Consider the following 14,643-nt stretch of genomic DNA (forward strand, 5'->3'; position numbering starts at 1 on the left):
CAGGAGAGTAGACTTTTGAAATACCACAATATGGGAGTTGCAAAAGATATTCTCTCCGAATGTCAATTGTGATGGTGTTTTTGTGGTTGCGCTGAAATAAAAGAAAACACACATTATTAAGAAAAGAATTTTATTTCTTACCTTGATTCGAAATTATTTGCAATCACACATTCAATCCACTCCTCTGACGATAAGAAATTTATCCAAAGCTTCATCGTAGTTGTCCTTTCTCTCTGTCACACATATGGAATTCTCTCTCTCGGCCATCATTAATAATACAATTTTTGTTGTTGTTCGTGTTGTGTAGAAAAAGAAGTTGTTTTTTGAGGAAGAAGAAATGGTTGTTTTGTTTTTGTTTGTTTTATATCCTAATGTTGTTGAAGAAGTAAGTAAAGACTAGCTGTTGATTTCAGTTTGTTGTTGGTAGTTTTTTTGTAAGTTAAAAAATAAAAATAAACTACTACTCCATCTGAGAGAAATCCAAATCATTCTCCCACACTCCATTCTTGCCTGCTTGATTTTCGTCTGATGTTCAGCAGCAACAATAGAAAATATCATTTGTGGTTTCAAATTTGTTGCACCTCCTCTCTACTTCTTAATATTTCTTATTAAAATTGCGTCGATTTCGGTTGAAACCACCACCGCCACCACTATTGCGTGAACGTTGACGATTGTTGTTACCACCACCATAGTTTTGCACCTTTGCCGAATATTTGCCCGATGGTGGTGAATAAATTTTCTGATCACTTGCATTCTTTGTTTTCTTTTCGTCATCTTTGCCATTTTCGGTTTTACCATCGAATGTTATGGGTGCATGACGTTTCGAGCCGATTTTCGTCTAAAAGAAAAAAATATTTGTGTTAGTAAAAAATAGAATTTAATAAGGAAAATAAAATATAAAAGTACGCAGATTTTGGCAGATTTATACTAAACCACCTGTCGCTATATATACCAAAAATGTCAAGAAGGTGTGCACCCCAAAAGCTTCGGGTGATGATTTCCTTTTTTAAGTTAACTTAGATATCTGTCGCGGGTGGCGTAGGGGATGATATGTACCACCTTTCATCTCAATTGTGGACACTGACCTCCCCGTAGCGTCACCTGGGGTAGCTATTTTCCATCACCCATTGAAATAGTGAGCTGATATGTGCGAGTTTACCCATAAAAACTATAAAAAATGGGTTGAGGCGTCGGGTTAGTTGCCAACACTCGGAAACCCACTCCTACTATGAAAAAGAAGCAAAGAAAAAGAAAACCAAACCCTCCTAATGTTGACGACCCCCGCAAAGTATAAAGAACCACGATCTGCGAATCTGCACTTAGAATGTGCGCACATTGTACATAACAGTCGCAGTTTTCGCTTTGACGGATGTAATCAAGAAGTACAAAGCCGATATTATTGCCTTACAGGAAATCCGATAGAAAGAGACAGGCGTAAGTATATCAGACGATTACGCACTGTATTATAGCTGCCATGAAACGAGACATGAAGTTGGCTGCGGATTTATGGTCAACAGGAGAATAAAGGACCTCGTCGTCTCCAGATTCACTCCAGTAAATGAGCGAATTGCTATAATTCGCATAAAATCAAAGTTTTTCTACATCAGTCTTATTGGCGCCCATGCTCCGAACACAAAGGTGAGCAGAGCAAAGGCATATTTTACGAGCGCCTAGAAACAGCATATGATCGCTGCCCTGGCCATGACAAATAAAATTCTGCTAGAAGATTTTAATGCAAAAATAGGAAGGGAAAATATCTTTGGCCCCATCGTTGGAAAATTCAGCCTACATGAAGAAACATCCGACATCGGCATGAGATTGATTGACTTTGCGGCAGCAAAAAACATGGTAGTTAGCAGCACCAGTATCTCGATATACACAAGGCCACCTAGATTTCTCCAGATCAAGCAACGAGAAATCAAATTGACCATGTTGTTACTGACGGAAGGTATTCATCCAGTGTATCGATTCGGACCATTACCTTGTGGAAGCCAAGGTACGCACCCGTCTTTCTGAACAGAAATGGCACTCTGTACACCAAACAACACATGTTCTTCGCCTACGCCGATGACCATCGACATAATGGGTCGAACATGGCGAGCGGTAACAGCCACCTTTGAACAAATTGAGAAAAATTCTGGCAAAGTGCGTCTGGCTGTAAACGGCGAGAAGACCAAGCTGGTGGTATCAACGCGCAAGAAGTCCAGTACACTCGGACCAACTGTGGAACTTGAGGACTACAGCTTCCAGGTAGTTAAAGATTTAATATACCTCGGTACCGCCATAAATAAAACAAATGACATCAACTTTGAAATTCGAAGAAGGATTGTGATTGCCAACAGATGCTTCTATGGTCTAAGTAAGCAGTTTAGCAACAAGGCCAACTCCCGTCAGACCAAACCCACACTTTACAATACGCTGATACTACCCGTGCTGTTATAAGGATCTAAAGCATGGGTACTTGCGCAAGCAGATGAGGCAGTTCTTGTATTGTTTGAAAGAAAAATTCCGAAAGATAACAAGCCGTTCTGTAACAAGCCAGCAAAGTAAGCGGGGCAAATGTCGGATTGTTCTCTGTATTCTCCCAATATTTAACAATACCATCTAGTTTTCCTTTCCCAACCCTTTTGAACTTTAATGGGATATAAAAATTAATTTTTTTTTGCTTATGGTGTTTTCTACTTACATTCTTTCGCTTAACCCATGATAGCTGAATTTCATGTTTAAAACTGGGTGGTGAATGGAAAAGATCACGTATTAGAATGCTAATATTTGATGTGGTCTTCAATGCGGTAACTTTCAATTGATTTTCTTCAGTCTTTAATTCTTCGGCGGTTTTTCCCTTAACAGCTTCTTCCAATTTTTTAATGTAGCTATACGAAATAAAAAACAAATATAATTAATATATATTACAAAATATACAAAAACAAAGTTCTGCAAACTTACCCCTGTGTACCACGAGCCAAATACTGTAACCTTGAACGGAAATCTTTTAATTTTTCAGCATCGGTAACAAATGTCAAACTATCGGGATGTTTTTTACCCAATGTATGCAATGCATAGAGTAAACATTCGGCATGAGAAAATTGAAATGATGGTGGTGGGCTGCTAGCATCTTCCTCCTCGGTGAGTTTGGGTAAGGGCATGTATTCCTGAAATTACAAAACAAAATAATTTTTTCATTATAGAATTTAAAATTTTAATAAAAATGTGAATTGTACAACATACCCTCAATACTTGATAGACATTATCGATACGTTGTGCGGCATTCTCCAAAACATCTGTATATGTACACATTTCAGCAAAAACCTTCAGTACACGTAACTGCACTTGATCCTGTGCCACGGCAGTGGCAATCATATTCCATGTACTCAATGGCAATAGTTTGTCGCAAACATAAACCACGAAATCTGTTGATTTAATGGTATTCTGTGGGGAAGAAGATTTGGAATTGCGTTAAAAACTTATGTTTTTGAAAATAAATGTGTTTGATAAAAACTCACCGAGAAATATGGCATTGCATGTGTGGCACACTGTATGAAACGTTCGACAATTTCATCTTCAACGGTAATGGCGTCAATATCTGCATTCAGTTCAGCTTGCTCTTTAGCCAAATTAACTAATTCAGCGTGTCCAGTAATGGTTGTACCCAATTTGGTGCTACCCAAAATTGTCATACACAATTGAAATTCATCAGCGGTTACATCCTAATAAAATTTTAAACAAAAATAATTATATCACCTAAAAATAAATTTAAATAAAAATCCTAAAATTGCTAACAATTATATATGAGTAAATACTAAAACATGTTACTGACAATCTCTACAGATGTTTGGGTTATGAAAAACCCACACCGTCAAACACCCTATTCACTCTCGAAGGTAGAAATTTTCACAAAGTATACTTAAATAGACTACTACCGTCTGTGTTTAGAATAGAAAATGGGACTAAACCAGTGAGAATAAAATGGACAAAATCCTTGGAGAGAGATGATCGGTTACGTATCCGTTAACCTAATCTAGACGTTTATGTCCCAGGTAAAATTATTTTCTATATGTAATTGCAATTATGGAAAGTGTGAGTATCTTTCGAATTCTTCGCAGAATTTAATATTTTCCACTTCAGTCATTGTGTCAAATATTTTCTCAACACACTGTCAAGTAAAGTATCAGCAGATGCTATGTTTATGGTTTTGTTTCTTGACCTTGTTAACCTTTTTCAATTATATTAGGAATTTTAGCCTAAGGTTATAATAGAGGAGATCTTTGAATACTAATTAGCATCAACACTAATCAGCATTAACTAGAAAACAAAGACATGAATCACATAGCAGACAAAGAAGAACTTTGAAACAATCGTAAAACTTATCATGAAAACAAGATTGTTGATGCTTATGAGAGTTAAAATATGCGTGTATTTCTTAAGGAATATTTTTTCTTCGAGTTGCGTGATATGATTTTTTTTCAGAATAGTATTTCTTGTGCTATCCCTGGCATAAATTTTTGAAGATTTTTTCGAACATCCACAGTTACAGCAGTTTATTCGAACTATTCAATTAAAAAAAAAAATTATGACTATCCAATCTTAATTTTTTCTAAAAAATATTTTTTTAAGGTACATCAGAAGCGTGGATTTTATAAAATATTATTTTTAAAGAATATTTCTTCGAGCTTTTTCAGAAGCGTCGATTTTTAAATAATGTTTCTTCAAGCTCCTCCAGATGCATTCATTTTAATTAAATAAAGTTTATGCAAGCTTCATCAGAAGCGTGGATTTTTTAAAGAATATTTCTTCAAACTCCAACAGAAGCCTGGATTTTTTAAGGAATACATTTTGAATACAACAAATCCCAACTGATATCTAGAAAAATCACGCCTAGTTGATGAAGAAGATGTTATGGATATAACGGTAATCAAATGGTAACCCGTAGGTTAGGTTATGTTTGGGGATGTGCAGTCACTTATGTGGCTGCAGCACTCTGAGACAGACATGAGAAAATGCTCAATTGTCTCCGTCTCCTCCTCGTCAACGCAGAGTCTAAAGTAATAAATTACATCAAGATCCCATTTACTAGTAAATGTCCTGATATTGCAGTGACCAGTAATGATTCCTGTCATTACTCTTATTTCAGCTTTGCTCAGGTTCAACAGTGAGTACGTTCTTTTGGTAGACAATGGATCTTGACACGTTGCACCTAGGTTCGTTTTGCCAAAGTTCATAAGTTCTTTCGTCGAAAAACGTCTCAAAGTTCCGGTAAAGATGACATATGGGTGGTTTGATTAAGTAATCAATTGCTATATCTGCGGATTGAGAATATCGTCTAGCTAATTCGTCTGCTCTTTCATTACCCAAGATGTCACGGTGTCCTGGTATCCAACACAGCCGATAGCTGTACGTAAGTTCTTCCAAAGCTGATCTACACTTGAGGACGGCCTCAGCGTTCCTATTCCATTGACAGTCCAGGGTTGTGCCAAGGTACTTTGCTTCGGGAGATAGATGTAGTTACACTCCATCCAGTGTTGGTGGAGCAAAAACGCCGAGCTTACGCTTCCTAGTGAGCATTACCAGTTCGTCTTTGTTGGATTTACACCAAGGCAGTTCGCCCTGGCCCAGCGTCAGTAAGGCTCTTTGCATAAGCTCCGAGATTGTTGTCGGAAATTTTCCGGAAATAAGCTACAACTTTGATACCTTTCCCGTCCAATTCCATCAGTATGTTCTTAATTACCAATAGCCACACTTGAATTTATAAATCTGCTTTTTAGCATTTTATCTATTCAATACGTAAGATTTTCAGGAATGCCAACTTCTTTGAGTGGTTTATGGATTCAAGTTAAACGTTGTCAAAGACTTCCTCTATATTTGAACTTTCAATATTCCTCTCAATGTAACCCACCACCTCGTGAAGTGCAGATTCTACAGACTTGGCCTTTATGTATGCGTGTTGAGAGTTGCTAAGAGAGGTGGTGTCTTTACGTCTCCTAATCTCCAGGTCGATCAGTCTTTCGAGAGTCTTGAATGTAACCATTTAATTAAAACCCCCCTTAGCCGTGAGAAAATGCTCTTTTCATTGGTGAATGTATTGAAACCAGGTTGGAAAGCTGGCCACCCTGCAACATTTTCTATAAAAATCCAAGCATTTAATACTGAATAATCTTGAGAAAATTTACTTTTAAAATGCACGATTTTATTTAAATGTTCCTTACAGAATTTTCTTTTAAAAATCTACACTTTTATTGCGGAGAAAACGATATTTAAAATCCACAATAATGTGATAGAATTAACTAAGCAAAACCGTATTCGTATTTTATCATGTCATAGTTCGATTAAAGACTTTTGCCTGGGTACGTAAAAAATCGAATTTAAAACAATATTTGAATTGAGGAAATTCGGACGTTCTTCTAATATGAAATATGATAAGGATATTGAAACCATTCTAAGAAATTATTCTTTCTCAACATCTCATGGATTCCGAAAACATTGTAGTGCACCAATTGCTTTAGATAATTGCTTACAACATATTGAGGAATAATGCTGTCAAAAGTAGAGGTGAGTTTCGAGCATTCTATGTCGCTTGTGTTAGAATGTAGGTAGAAGTTAGGCCAAAATCTAGAGGAGGATCAGAATCTGGGTATTGATAAAATTTTCAAAACCATAGACAATTGGAGTTTTTTGATTGAAATATAGATCTCTTTTTTAATAATGGTTTTGTTCGTCTTTCCGATTCCACGCTTCTAGTATTAAAAGTGGTCGTGTAAAAATAATTTTTAAATTAAAATTATCTGTTGTCCATTCAAACATAATATTTGCTAGTTTCAAAAAAAGTATCATTCCACTTACCTGTAAAATCTTTTTAATTTCATCGATAAGAAATTCTTCAATTTCCTTGGTTACCACAGTGGGTCCCATGGCGAAAAGTTTAGTTGCAATGAATTTAAAGCAACGTTCACGTGTAGCCTCATCACCGGTAGAAATCTGTGTGAAAACTCCTGTCAGAGAACCCTTGGCATCCATCTGCAAATGAATATTACATACATTAATTTACCAAATATAAAATTATGGCTTTCAAAATATTCGACCATACCTTAATGATTGTCTGTAGAGAATTGTTAACTTGCTGCAGTTCCAATGGATCATCCAAAATTAGCAACTGAGCTAAAATATCACCAACTTTTGAAGTAATACCAACTGTATCTTGACATAATTTTGGTAAATCTTTAATGGCTTGTCGGCGTATCTAGAAAAAAACAAAAACATGCATACAACAACAATAACAATAAGAACGTTAATGATTTCTATAGAAAATATGTATGGCTTGGTTATTTTTGTTTATGTTTGGCTTACCTGCATATCATCATCTTCACACAAATCGAGCTGAGCATCAATGGCCGCATTTGACAAATCAGGAAAATATTTAAAGAATTTACCAATAAATTGTGAGGCCAAACGTTTCTCTTTTGACGAGCCCTTGACGGCCTTTAAAATGTCTTCATATTCTTTGACGTGCTATAAGAATAGAACATAAAAAAATATTAGTTGCTCTTTTTTATTATATTTCGTGTTTTCAATAACTTACCTCAGATACTTTATCACCAGCCTCTGATAAAATTTCATAGCATTTATACAAATGTTCAATGTTATCCATGTTTATTTTTTCTTCGTTATTGCCTATTGTGATGGCGTTGTAGAACTGCAAATAAAAAATGTGAAGCGGACTTCCTCTTGTGTTTTCTTCTCTATGCCCACTCGTCTAGTTTTTTCGTTTTCGTCTGACTTACTTGTCTTGGGACCGGTTTTATTTCCGTTTTTTATTGTATTTTTCAATATTTTTCTTGGTTAATCACAATTTCAGTTAGGCAATTATTTAATTTCACTTTTCAATACTATGTATTTCTCTATACTTTAACTAATAAATTGAGTTGATATTTCCTTGTCAGCATCGAAAAAACTAGCGTGTACTATCTCGTTAAGAAAAAAATTATATAGCGCGTCTCGTTTAGGGATAAGTAAATCGACTTTTGACTCGTTGAAATGTAACCGGAGGCGATGGTTATTTTCACATAACGGCGTTCCTTGCTATGAAATGGCGTCATCTCAATGGGTTGCCATATTTCATCATATGTATGCCTTTTTATACATGCAGTGTTGTAAAACGGTAAAAGTAAATTGGAAAACACATTCGAAGAATTAAGGGGAAACACAAATGGGATTAAAGGGAAAATCACATACGAGGATTCAAGCATGGCATGTTAAGTAGGCATTGTATACAATTTCAATTTATAAAGTAGTATCAAAGCCATACATTGCATAATTATACGAGGTAGTCTCATGTTTCCAAGTTTTCATAAAATTGCCTTTGACAGTATTCAGATTTCAAAATTTAAATGAAAATATATTCTTTCGAAATGTCGGATATCATGTGTTCAGTGGCAAAAATTACTAAATAATTTGTTTATAATTATTTATTTTTAATATTAAAAAAAAACAAATAATTTATCAATCACACGGCGGCGGGTTCTTCGATACCGGATTGACCCGAAACAACAACAACCTCGTTTCGGCCAGCGGCTACCACCCCAGTTATATGTGTATGTGTCTCCTGGTCCGAGCCGGGATCTGCTCAGTTTGAAAATACGCATCCACCGCAGGTCAACATGGGTGAAATGCAATGGATGCGGAGAATGGGTACACTTTCGGAATTGTTCCGATTTAAACCGGGTACAGGAGTACAGCGGTAGGGACTACAATGAACCGTGCTGCGCCAACGCAGATCCCAGCGAGTCGTTATCGAGGTCCACGATATCATCGTCGTCGTCATTCGATTACGACACTCCTCCGCAATCTCCACAACAGCAGTCGGCGCCGCAGCCACTAACACCGCGCATTGCTGTCACAACTCCGGATATTGTATCGTTTCTCCAATTCAACTACGATGGACTTCGAGGAAAAATCAGCGAAATAGTGGAGTTTATGAGCCGCAGAAATATCATGGTCGCGGCGATCCAGGAAACGAAGCTGAGTAATACTAGTAGGCTTTACAGTTGTGATGGATACGTCTTAGTCTTGATTTAGATTAGGCGAGTTTACTTGCGGCAAGCCTTTGTTTGTAGAAGAAAAAAAAGTTACCGAGTTGGCAATTCGTTTTGTGTATTTCGTATTTGTTGACATTTTATATGTATATATTTAAATGTGAAAAAACAACAAATAAAAAAATATTTTGGAAACCGAATTGCCTTGTATAGACGCATGGAGCAAGTTCAAAAGAGAACGATAAAAATTGCCGCAAGTAAACTCGCCTAATATAAATCAGGACTTAAGGAATGAACGTACAAGAAGTTGAGTTGGAAGAATAGCATTCCTATTACACCATTCTGTCCAGTACAGACCTATTTCGTATGAGCTTGACTCTAATGACCCTTACATCGAGTGTCAAGTCAAGTGTGGAACCGCCGAGGTATAGGTGTTTAACGTGTATATCCCGCCGTATAAGTGTTTAACGTGTATAACGAGGTATAGGTGTTTAACGTGTATAACGTATGTCCCACGTTACTTGCCTGACATTAGTTATCTTTTGGAAGACAATAACCGTCTGGTGCTAGGGGATTTTTATGCCCTCCATGTATTATGGCATTCCGTCTTAGGTAATGACCGGAGGAGGCTGGCGCTGGCCGAGCAAATTGATAGCTCTGCGTTCTGCACGATGAATGAGGATGTACCCACCAGGATAAGGAGAGATTGCCAGAGCTCACCGGACATATCCATCGTGTCCCGAGTCTGACGAATGACGTGACTTGGCAACCCGCCATTTCAATTGGGTCAGACCACCTCTCGACTTCATAATATCTGAACGCCGTACTTTTCTTAACCGTGGGAAAGCTAATTAGCAATAGTTCAGAGATTTCAACAATCGTCGCTTTAGAGAACTGCCCAATTCTTCAGATGCTCGGGTAGCAGAAACGAATTTCCTGGACATCATCATTGCTGCAGCTCGCTATATACCTGCTGGTCGAATACCCGAATTAAGACCTAATTTCTCAGCAGATGCAGCGGGATTAGCGAATGAGCGTGATGAGCTTCGTCGTACAAACCCTTGAAGTCAATATATTAGTCGGCGAGCATAAGCGGATAAAGTGGCTAGAACATCTAAAGTGTTGCACCATCGGTACCGGATCGAGTAAATTGTGGTAAACGGTGAAACGGACTTCTGCACATTTAACGGCGCTGAGGTGACAGATCCGAAGAGGCGCGCGAGTTATTTTAACCGGCTATTTATTGAGCACCCCGAGAGCGACAGAGCGATGGGAAGAGCATTGCGACGCATTCGATCTCTCAAGGCCGAGGAGGAACCACCACAATTTACGTTGGATGATGTTGCAAATGTCATCAGAAGCGCAAAGTCATCGAAGGTGCTTGGTCCAGATGGAATCTCTATGGTGATGTTGAAGCAACTGGACGAACCAGGAGTAGAGTACCTGACTAAGGTCCTCAACTTGTCGTTAGCCACCCTAAAAGTTCCCGATGTCTGGAAAATGGGCAGGGTGGCCCCGCTACTAAAGCCAGGCAAGGATGCCAGCAAAGGTGAATCGTACAGGCCGATTTCACTTTTGTCGCCAGTAGCCAAGACTCTCGAGGCCCTTCTAATCCCAAGCATCAGAGAATGCTACGCAGGTGCTGATCATCAACACGGATTTCGGAAGAAGCTTAGTACAACAACAGCTTTACACGCCATTTCCGCTCGCATCGCGAATGGACTTGACTTGACGAATGGCGCTTGACTTATCAAAAGCATTTGATACTGTCAATCACGCCATGCTTTTCGAGGACGTCGAAGGAACGACCCTCCAGCCAAGTTTGAAACGTTGGGTCATTGATTATATGTGCGGGCGCCAGTCGTACGTGGAATTCAGAAACAAGAAGTCCAAGACCCGTAGAGTGAAACAGGGAGTTCCCAAGGTGGGTGATATCTCCGGAACTGTTCAACATCTACATTTCTGGTATTCCACGCCCACCTGACGGCGTTGAGATCATAACGTACGCGGATGATTGTACGCTCATGGGCTCGGGGCCCAAAATATATGACATATGCGATCGGGTGAATGCCTATCTCGCTAATTTAGCAGAGATTTTCCACGCGAAGAATATGAAAATATCCACCACAATGTCAACGGCAACACTGTTTACCACATGGACAGCGGAGATGAGGCTACCCTTGAATGTGTAGGTCGATGGGTCCATAAAACCGACCACAAATTATCCCAAGGTTCTAGGGGTCACATTCGATAGCCTTTAGAAGTCGTCCGCGCATGCCACAGCTATTTGCAATAAGGTCAGGAGCAGGAACAAGGTTCTCAAGTCACTAGCCGGCAGTACTTGGGGAGCTGATAAAGAAACCTTGTTGACAACCTACAAAGCAATAGGCCCATGGTATAATAATAGAAGGTAACAGCAAGTGTTGTTGTACAAAAAACGATACAACAACCACATGTAAATTTGTTGTTGTAAGTTCTACTAGTGTCAACTCATTTGACAGAAAAATGTAAACAAACAAACAAATTATCATCAAATTATTTTTATTTTGAAAATGAAATATTTTTGAATACTCAAAATAAAAATTGAAAAACATGAATGAAAATGTGTCAAATTTATATTTCTATCGCTTCCACATCTTTCCTATAATTGAGCCATTGCCATATATATGTGTAACACATATGAAAATGCTGGGAATAGCGAGTTATTCCTTGAAGAAAGATTTGCTTCCTCAAACTTTCCCAGCAGGCAGATTGAGTAAATTGAATACGGGAGCACATTTAATAAAGAAAAATTTCAAATTGTATCCGTTCCCAATTTTCCTGTTGGGTGATTTTTAAAAACATAATTTGTCAAATTCAAATGACACTAGTATTACGTTGGAATCGAATCAGCTGGGATTTGCTGTTACCTTTTATAATTGTACCATGCAATAGGCCGGTCTGTGGTAAATTATGCGGCTCCAGTGTGGTACGCCAACGTAAGTGCCACGCAATTGAAAAATATTCAATCTTGCCAAAATGCCGCCATCATGACTCCGATAGACCACTTACATGATGTTGTCGGTGCAATATCTCCTTGGGTGCTGCAGAAGCAGCCATCCTAACCACAACCTAAAAGATAGGCACCCACCGCCCAGGCACGTCAGGAAGGATCTTCATGATCTAGAGAGAGAAGTCCAGAGGTATAAAAGAGAGCCTCTAGATCAGCAGGCCTATCAAGCAGGTTTGAATCGTATTCGCTCGGATGCAGTTGAGGAAGCAATTCAAAAATACAGAGTGAATACAACCCTCGGGGTTCACCCGCCATCGATAGCAGCAGAAGAGCAGCAGCTACCGGGACAAACGAGAGTGGTGCTGGCACAACTGAGATCAGGATGGTGTAGTCGTCTCAATTCGTATTGGGCGCGAATTGATGACACATTACCATAAATCACCGAACGGCAGGGTTTATTTTAAACCATGATACTATTACAATTAGGGTGTATTGGATTTCGTTTATCGAGTCGATTTAAAATCGTATATGTAAATGTACTTTAACAGGCCAGACCTGAATCCTCGTATGTGTTTCCCCTTTAACCAATTGAAATAAAAATTAAATAAAATTACATTCGTTATCGATGTCCAAAAGTCCCGAAAAAAGTCTACACTTTATTTGATATCGTTTATAACAACTAACGTTTATATGGAACAATTTTGGGGGTCCAGAGAATATGATAGTCATATTTCTTGCGGTTCTAAGCTATTGGCATTCCTGGTTACCATTTATACACTGCCAAATTTCTCGAGTAAAAATCACCTTTGGTCTGTTCCCATACTGCAAGAATCTACTAGATTTTACTATTTTCTTCGATATCAAAAAGATAAATTTGTTATCAAAGTAAAAAGTAGTAGATTCTTGTAGAAATGGAACAGACCACTTATGTATATACTTGCTCCAGCCAGACACATTTGGAATTGAACGTATGAAATAGGAACAAATATATCTCCAATAAATCGTTTGTATGTGTAAACGTACTTTAAATGACGGGTTTTATTAAAACAGATTTCATTTAATGTATATACGTCACTGTTACGTTCTGCTTTACGTTGCTAACTTCATTTAGGTCAAATGATAACAAATTTATTTATTCACCTTTGGCAACCCTATTCTCCACAAGAGAAAAAAGAGGCACATTTTTAGAAAATATCCGTCGTATTCCGGAAAAAAATTTGTTCTAACATTTGACGTGTGAATTTCAAGAAGTATTTTTTTATATAAATAGAATTGTTACTAAGATGCCGGACGAAGTACAGCAGACATTTGTTCGTAGCTTTATTGACTACCTGAAGAAACAAATCGATTCACAGGCATTTTCTCCAGATGCCCAGGAGAGCTGTGAAGTGGCAATTCAATGTCTGCAGGCAGCCTTTGATCTGGGCGAAGAAGAAGCGGTGGCAGAGGAACAGTCACAGACAACAGCAGCGCCGGCTGGCGAAGCCGGTGCCACAGAGGCATCGAGCACATCAAAAGTAAATGCCAAAGAGGTGAATCTTTACGAGCTGTTCGAAATGCACTATGTCGAAAGGAATCCAGAAATTTTGAAAATGACAGAGGCCATTAAGAACGAAGGTAATCGCCTGATGAAGGATGGCAAATACAATGAAGCCTTGCTGCAGTATAATCGTGCTATCACCTACGATCCCAAGAATCCGATATTCTATTGTAATCGTGCTGCGGCCTATATTCGTTTGGGTGATAATGAAAAGGCCATTACCGATTGTAAATCTGCCCTCGTATATAATCCCAGTTATGGTAAGGCCTATGGACGTTTGGGTATTGCCTACTCCAACTTGGGCAAGTACGAAGAGGCCCAACAGGCATATGCCAAGGCTATAGAATTGGAACCCGATAATCAAGATTATCGCAATAATTTGGAGGTTGCCCGTAATGCCCGCAATCATGTCGGTGCAAATGTGATACCCAATCTTCAAGAGGGTCTCAACGCAATGATTTCCAATCCTGCCATTCGTAATTTGTTCAGTAGTGCCGAAATCGATTTGGAACAATTGCAGTCAATGACACAAAATCCCATGGTCATGAATACCATTGGTCAATTGTTCTCGGGAATGCAAGGTGGTGGTGGCGGTGCTGGTGGCATCGGAGGTCTTGGCGGTTTGGGTGGCGGCGCGGGCGGTGTTGGACCCATGCCCAATGATATGTTACAATTGTTCCAAGGTTTTGCTCAACAATTGGCGGCCGCAAGTCAAGGTGGTGCTGCTAATACGGGCAACAATCAAAACTCTTCATCGAATAATGATCAACAGCCACCACCATCATCAAATTAAAGGACAAAGTTGAATGAAAACATTTTCGAATTTGTTGGGTATTTTTTTTTTTAAATAGACGTCACAATATCTATAAAATATTTCCTTTTTATGATAATTATTACTAATGTTCTTTATTTTCTTCTTTAATTAGATTCTGTATTATTATTTTATCTCTATTAATTTTATTTGCATTTGCCCTTTTTCTCCTCTTGTCTTTTTGATAGAATTCAATAAAACAAATGGTAGATTTAAAAACAAAAAGTGAAATATGTATAAAGAAAAATTAATAGTAATAATGATAATGTTCATG

General features: G+C 38.3%; 2 protein-coding genes across 2 annotated transcripts; one reads left to right on the forward strand and one right to left on the reverse strand.

Moving 5' to 3' along the window:
* Positions 1–595: 595 nt before the first annotated feature.
* LOC133338662 (apoptosis inhibitor 5 homolog) lies at positions 596–7,662 on the reverse strand. The gene is made up of 9 exons (XM_061546832.1): positions 7,574–7,662; positions 7,342–7,503; positions 7,082–7,234; positions 6,838–7,011; positions 3,504–3,707; positions 3,229–3,429; positions 2,947–3,152; positions 2,687–2,873; positions 596–838 (listed from the first exon to the last, which is right to left on the reverse strand). Exons 1-9 carry the CDS (start codon positions 7,640–7,642, stop codon positions 596–598), a joined length of 1,599 nt encoding a protein of 532 aa, XP_061402816.1. The 5' UTR covers positions 7,643–7,662.
* Positions 7,663–13,245: 5,583 nt separating this feature from the next.
* LOC133338663 (small glutamine-rich tetratricopeptide repeat-containing protein beta) lies at positions 13,246–14,351 on the forward strand. The gene has a single exon (XM_061546833.1). The coding sequence runs from the start codon at positions 13,302–13,304 to the stop codon at positions 14,349–14,351; it is 1,050 nt and encodes a 349-aa protein (XP_061402817.1). The 5' UTR covers positions 13,246–13,301.
* Positions 14,352–14,643: the final 292 nt, after the last annotated feature.

Source organism: Musca vetustissima, unplaced genomic scaffold (assembly GCF_032173495.1).
Source record: "Musca vetustissima isolate MV318-11 ecotype Yass unplaced genomic scaffold, APGP_CSIRO_Mvet_v1 utg11622, whole genome shotgun sequence".
Taxonomy (NCBI): domain Eukaryota; kingdom Metazoa; phylum Arthropoda; class Insecta; order Diptera; family Muscidae; genus Musca; species Musca vetustissima.

Coding starts and splice junctions, on each gene's coding strand:
- LOC133338662 (XM_061546832.1), bottom strand. CDS start 7,642: ATGGATAACATTGAACATTTGTATAAATGCTATGAAATTTTATCAGAG. Junction 3,430..3,503: donor ATGCAATGCCATATTTCTCG/GTGAGTTTTTAT, acceptor TCTTCCCCACAG/AATACCATTAAATCAACAGA. Junction 839..2,686: donor CATGGGTTAAGCGAAAGAAT/GTAAGTAGAAAA, acceptor TTTTTCTTTTAG/ACGAAAATCGGCTCGAAACG.
- LOC133338663 (XM_061546833.1), top strand. CDS start 13,302: ATGCCGGACGAAGTACAGCAGACATTTGTTCGTAGCTTTATTGACTAC.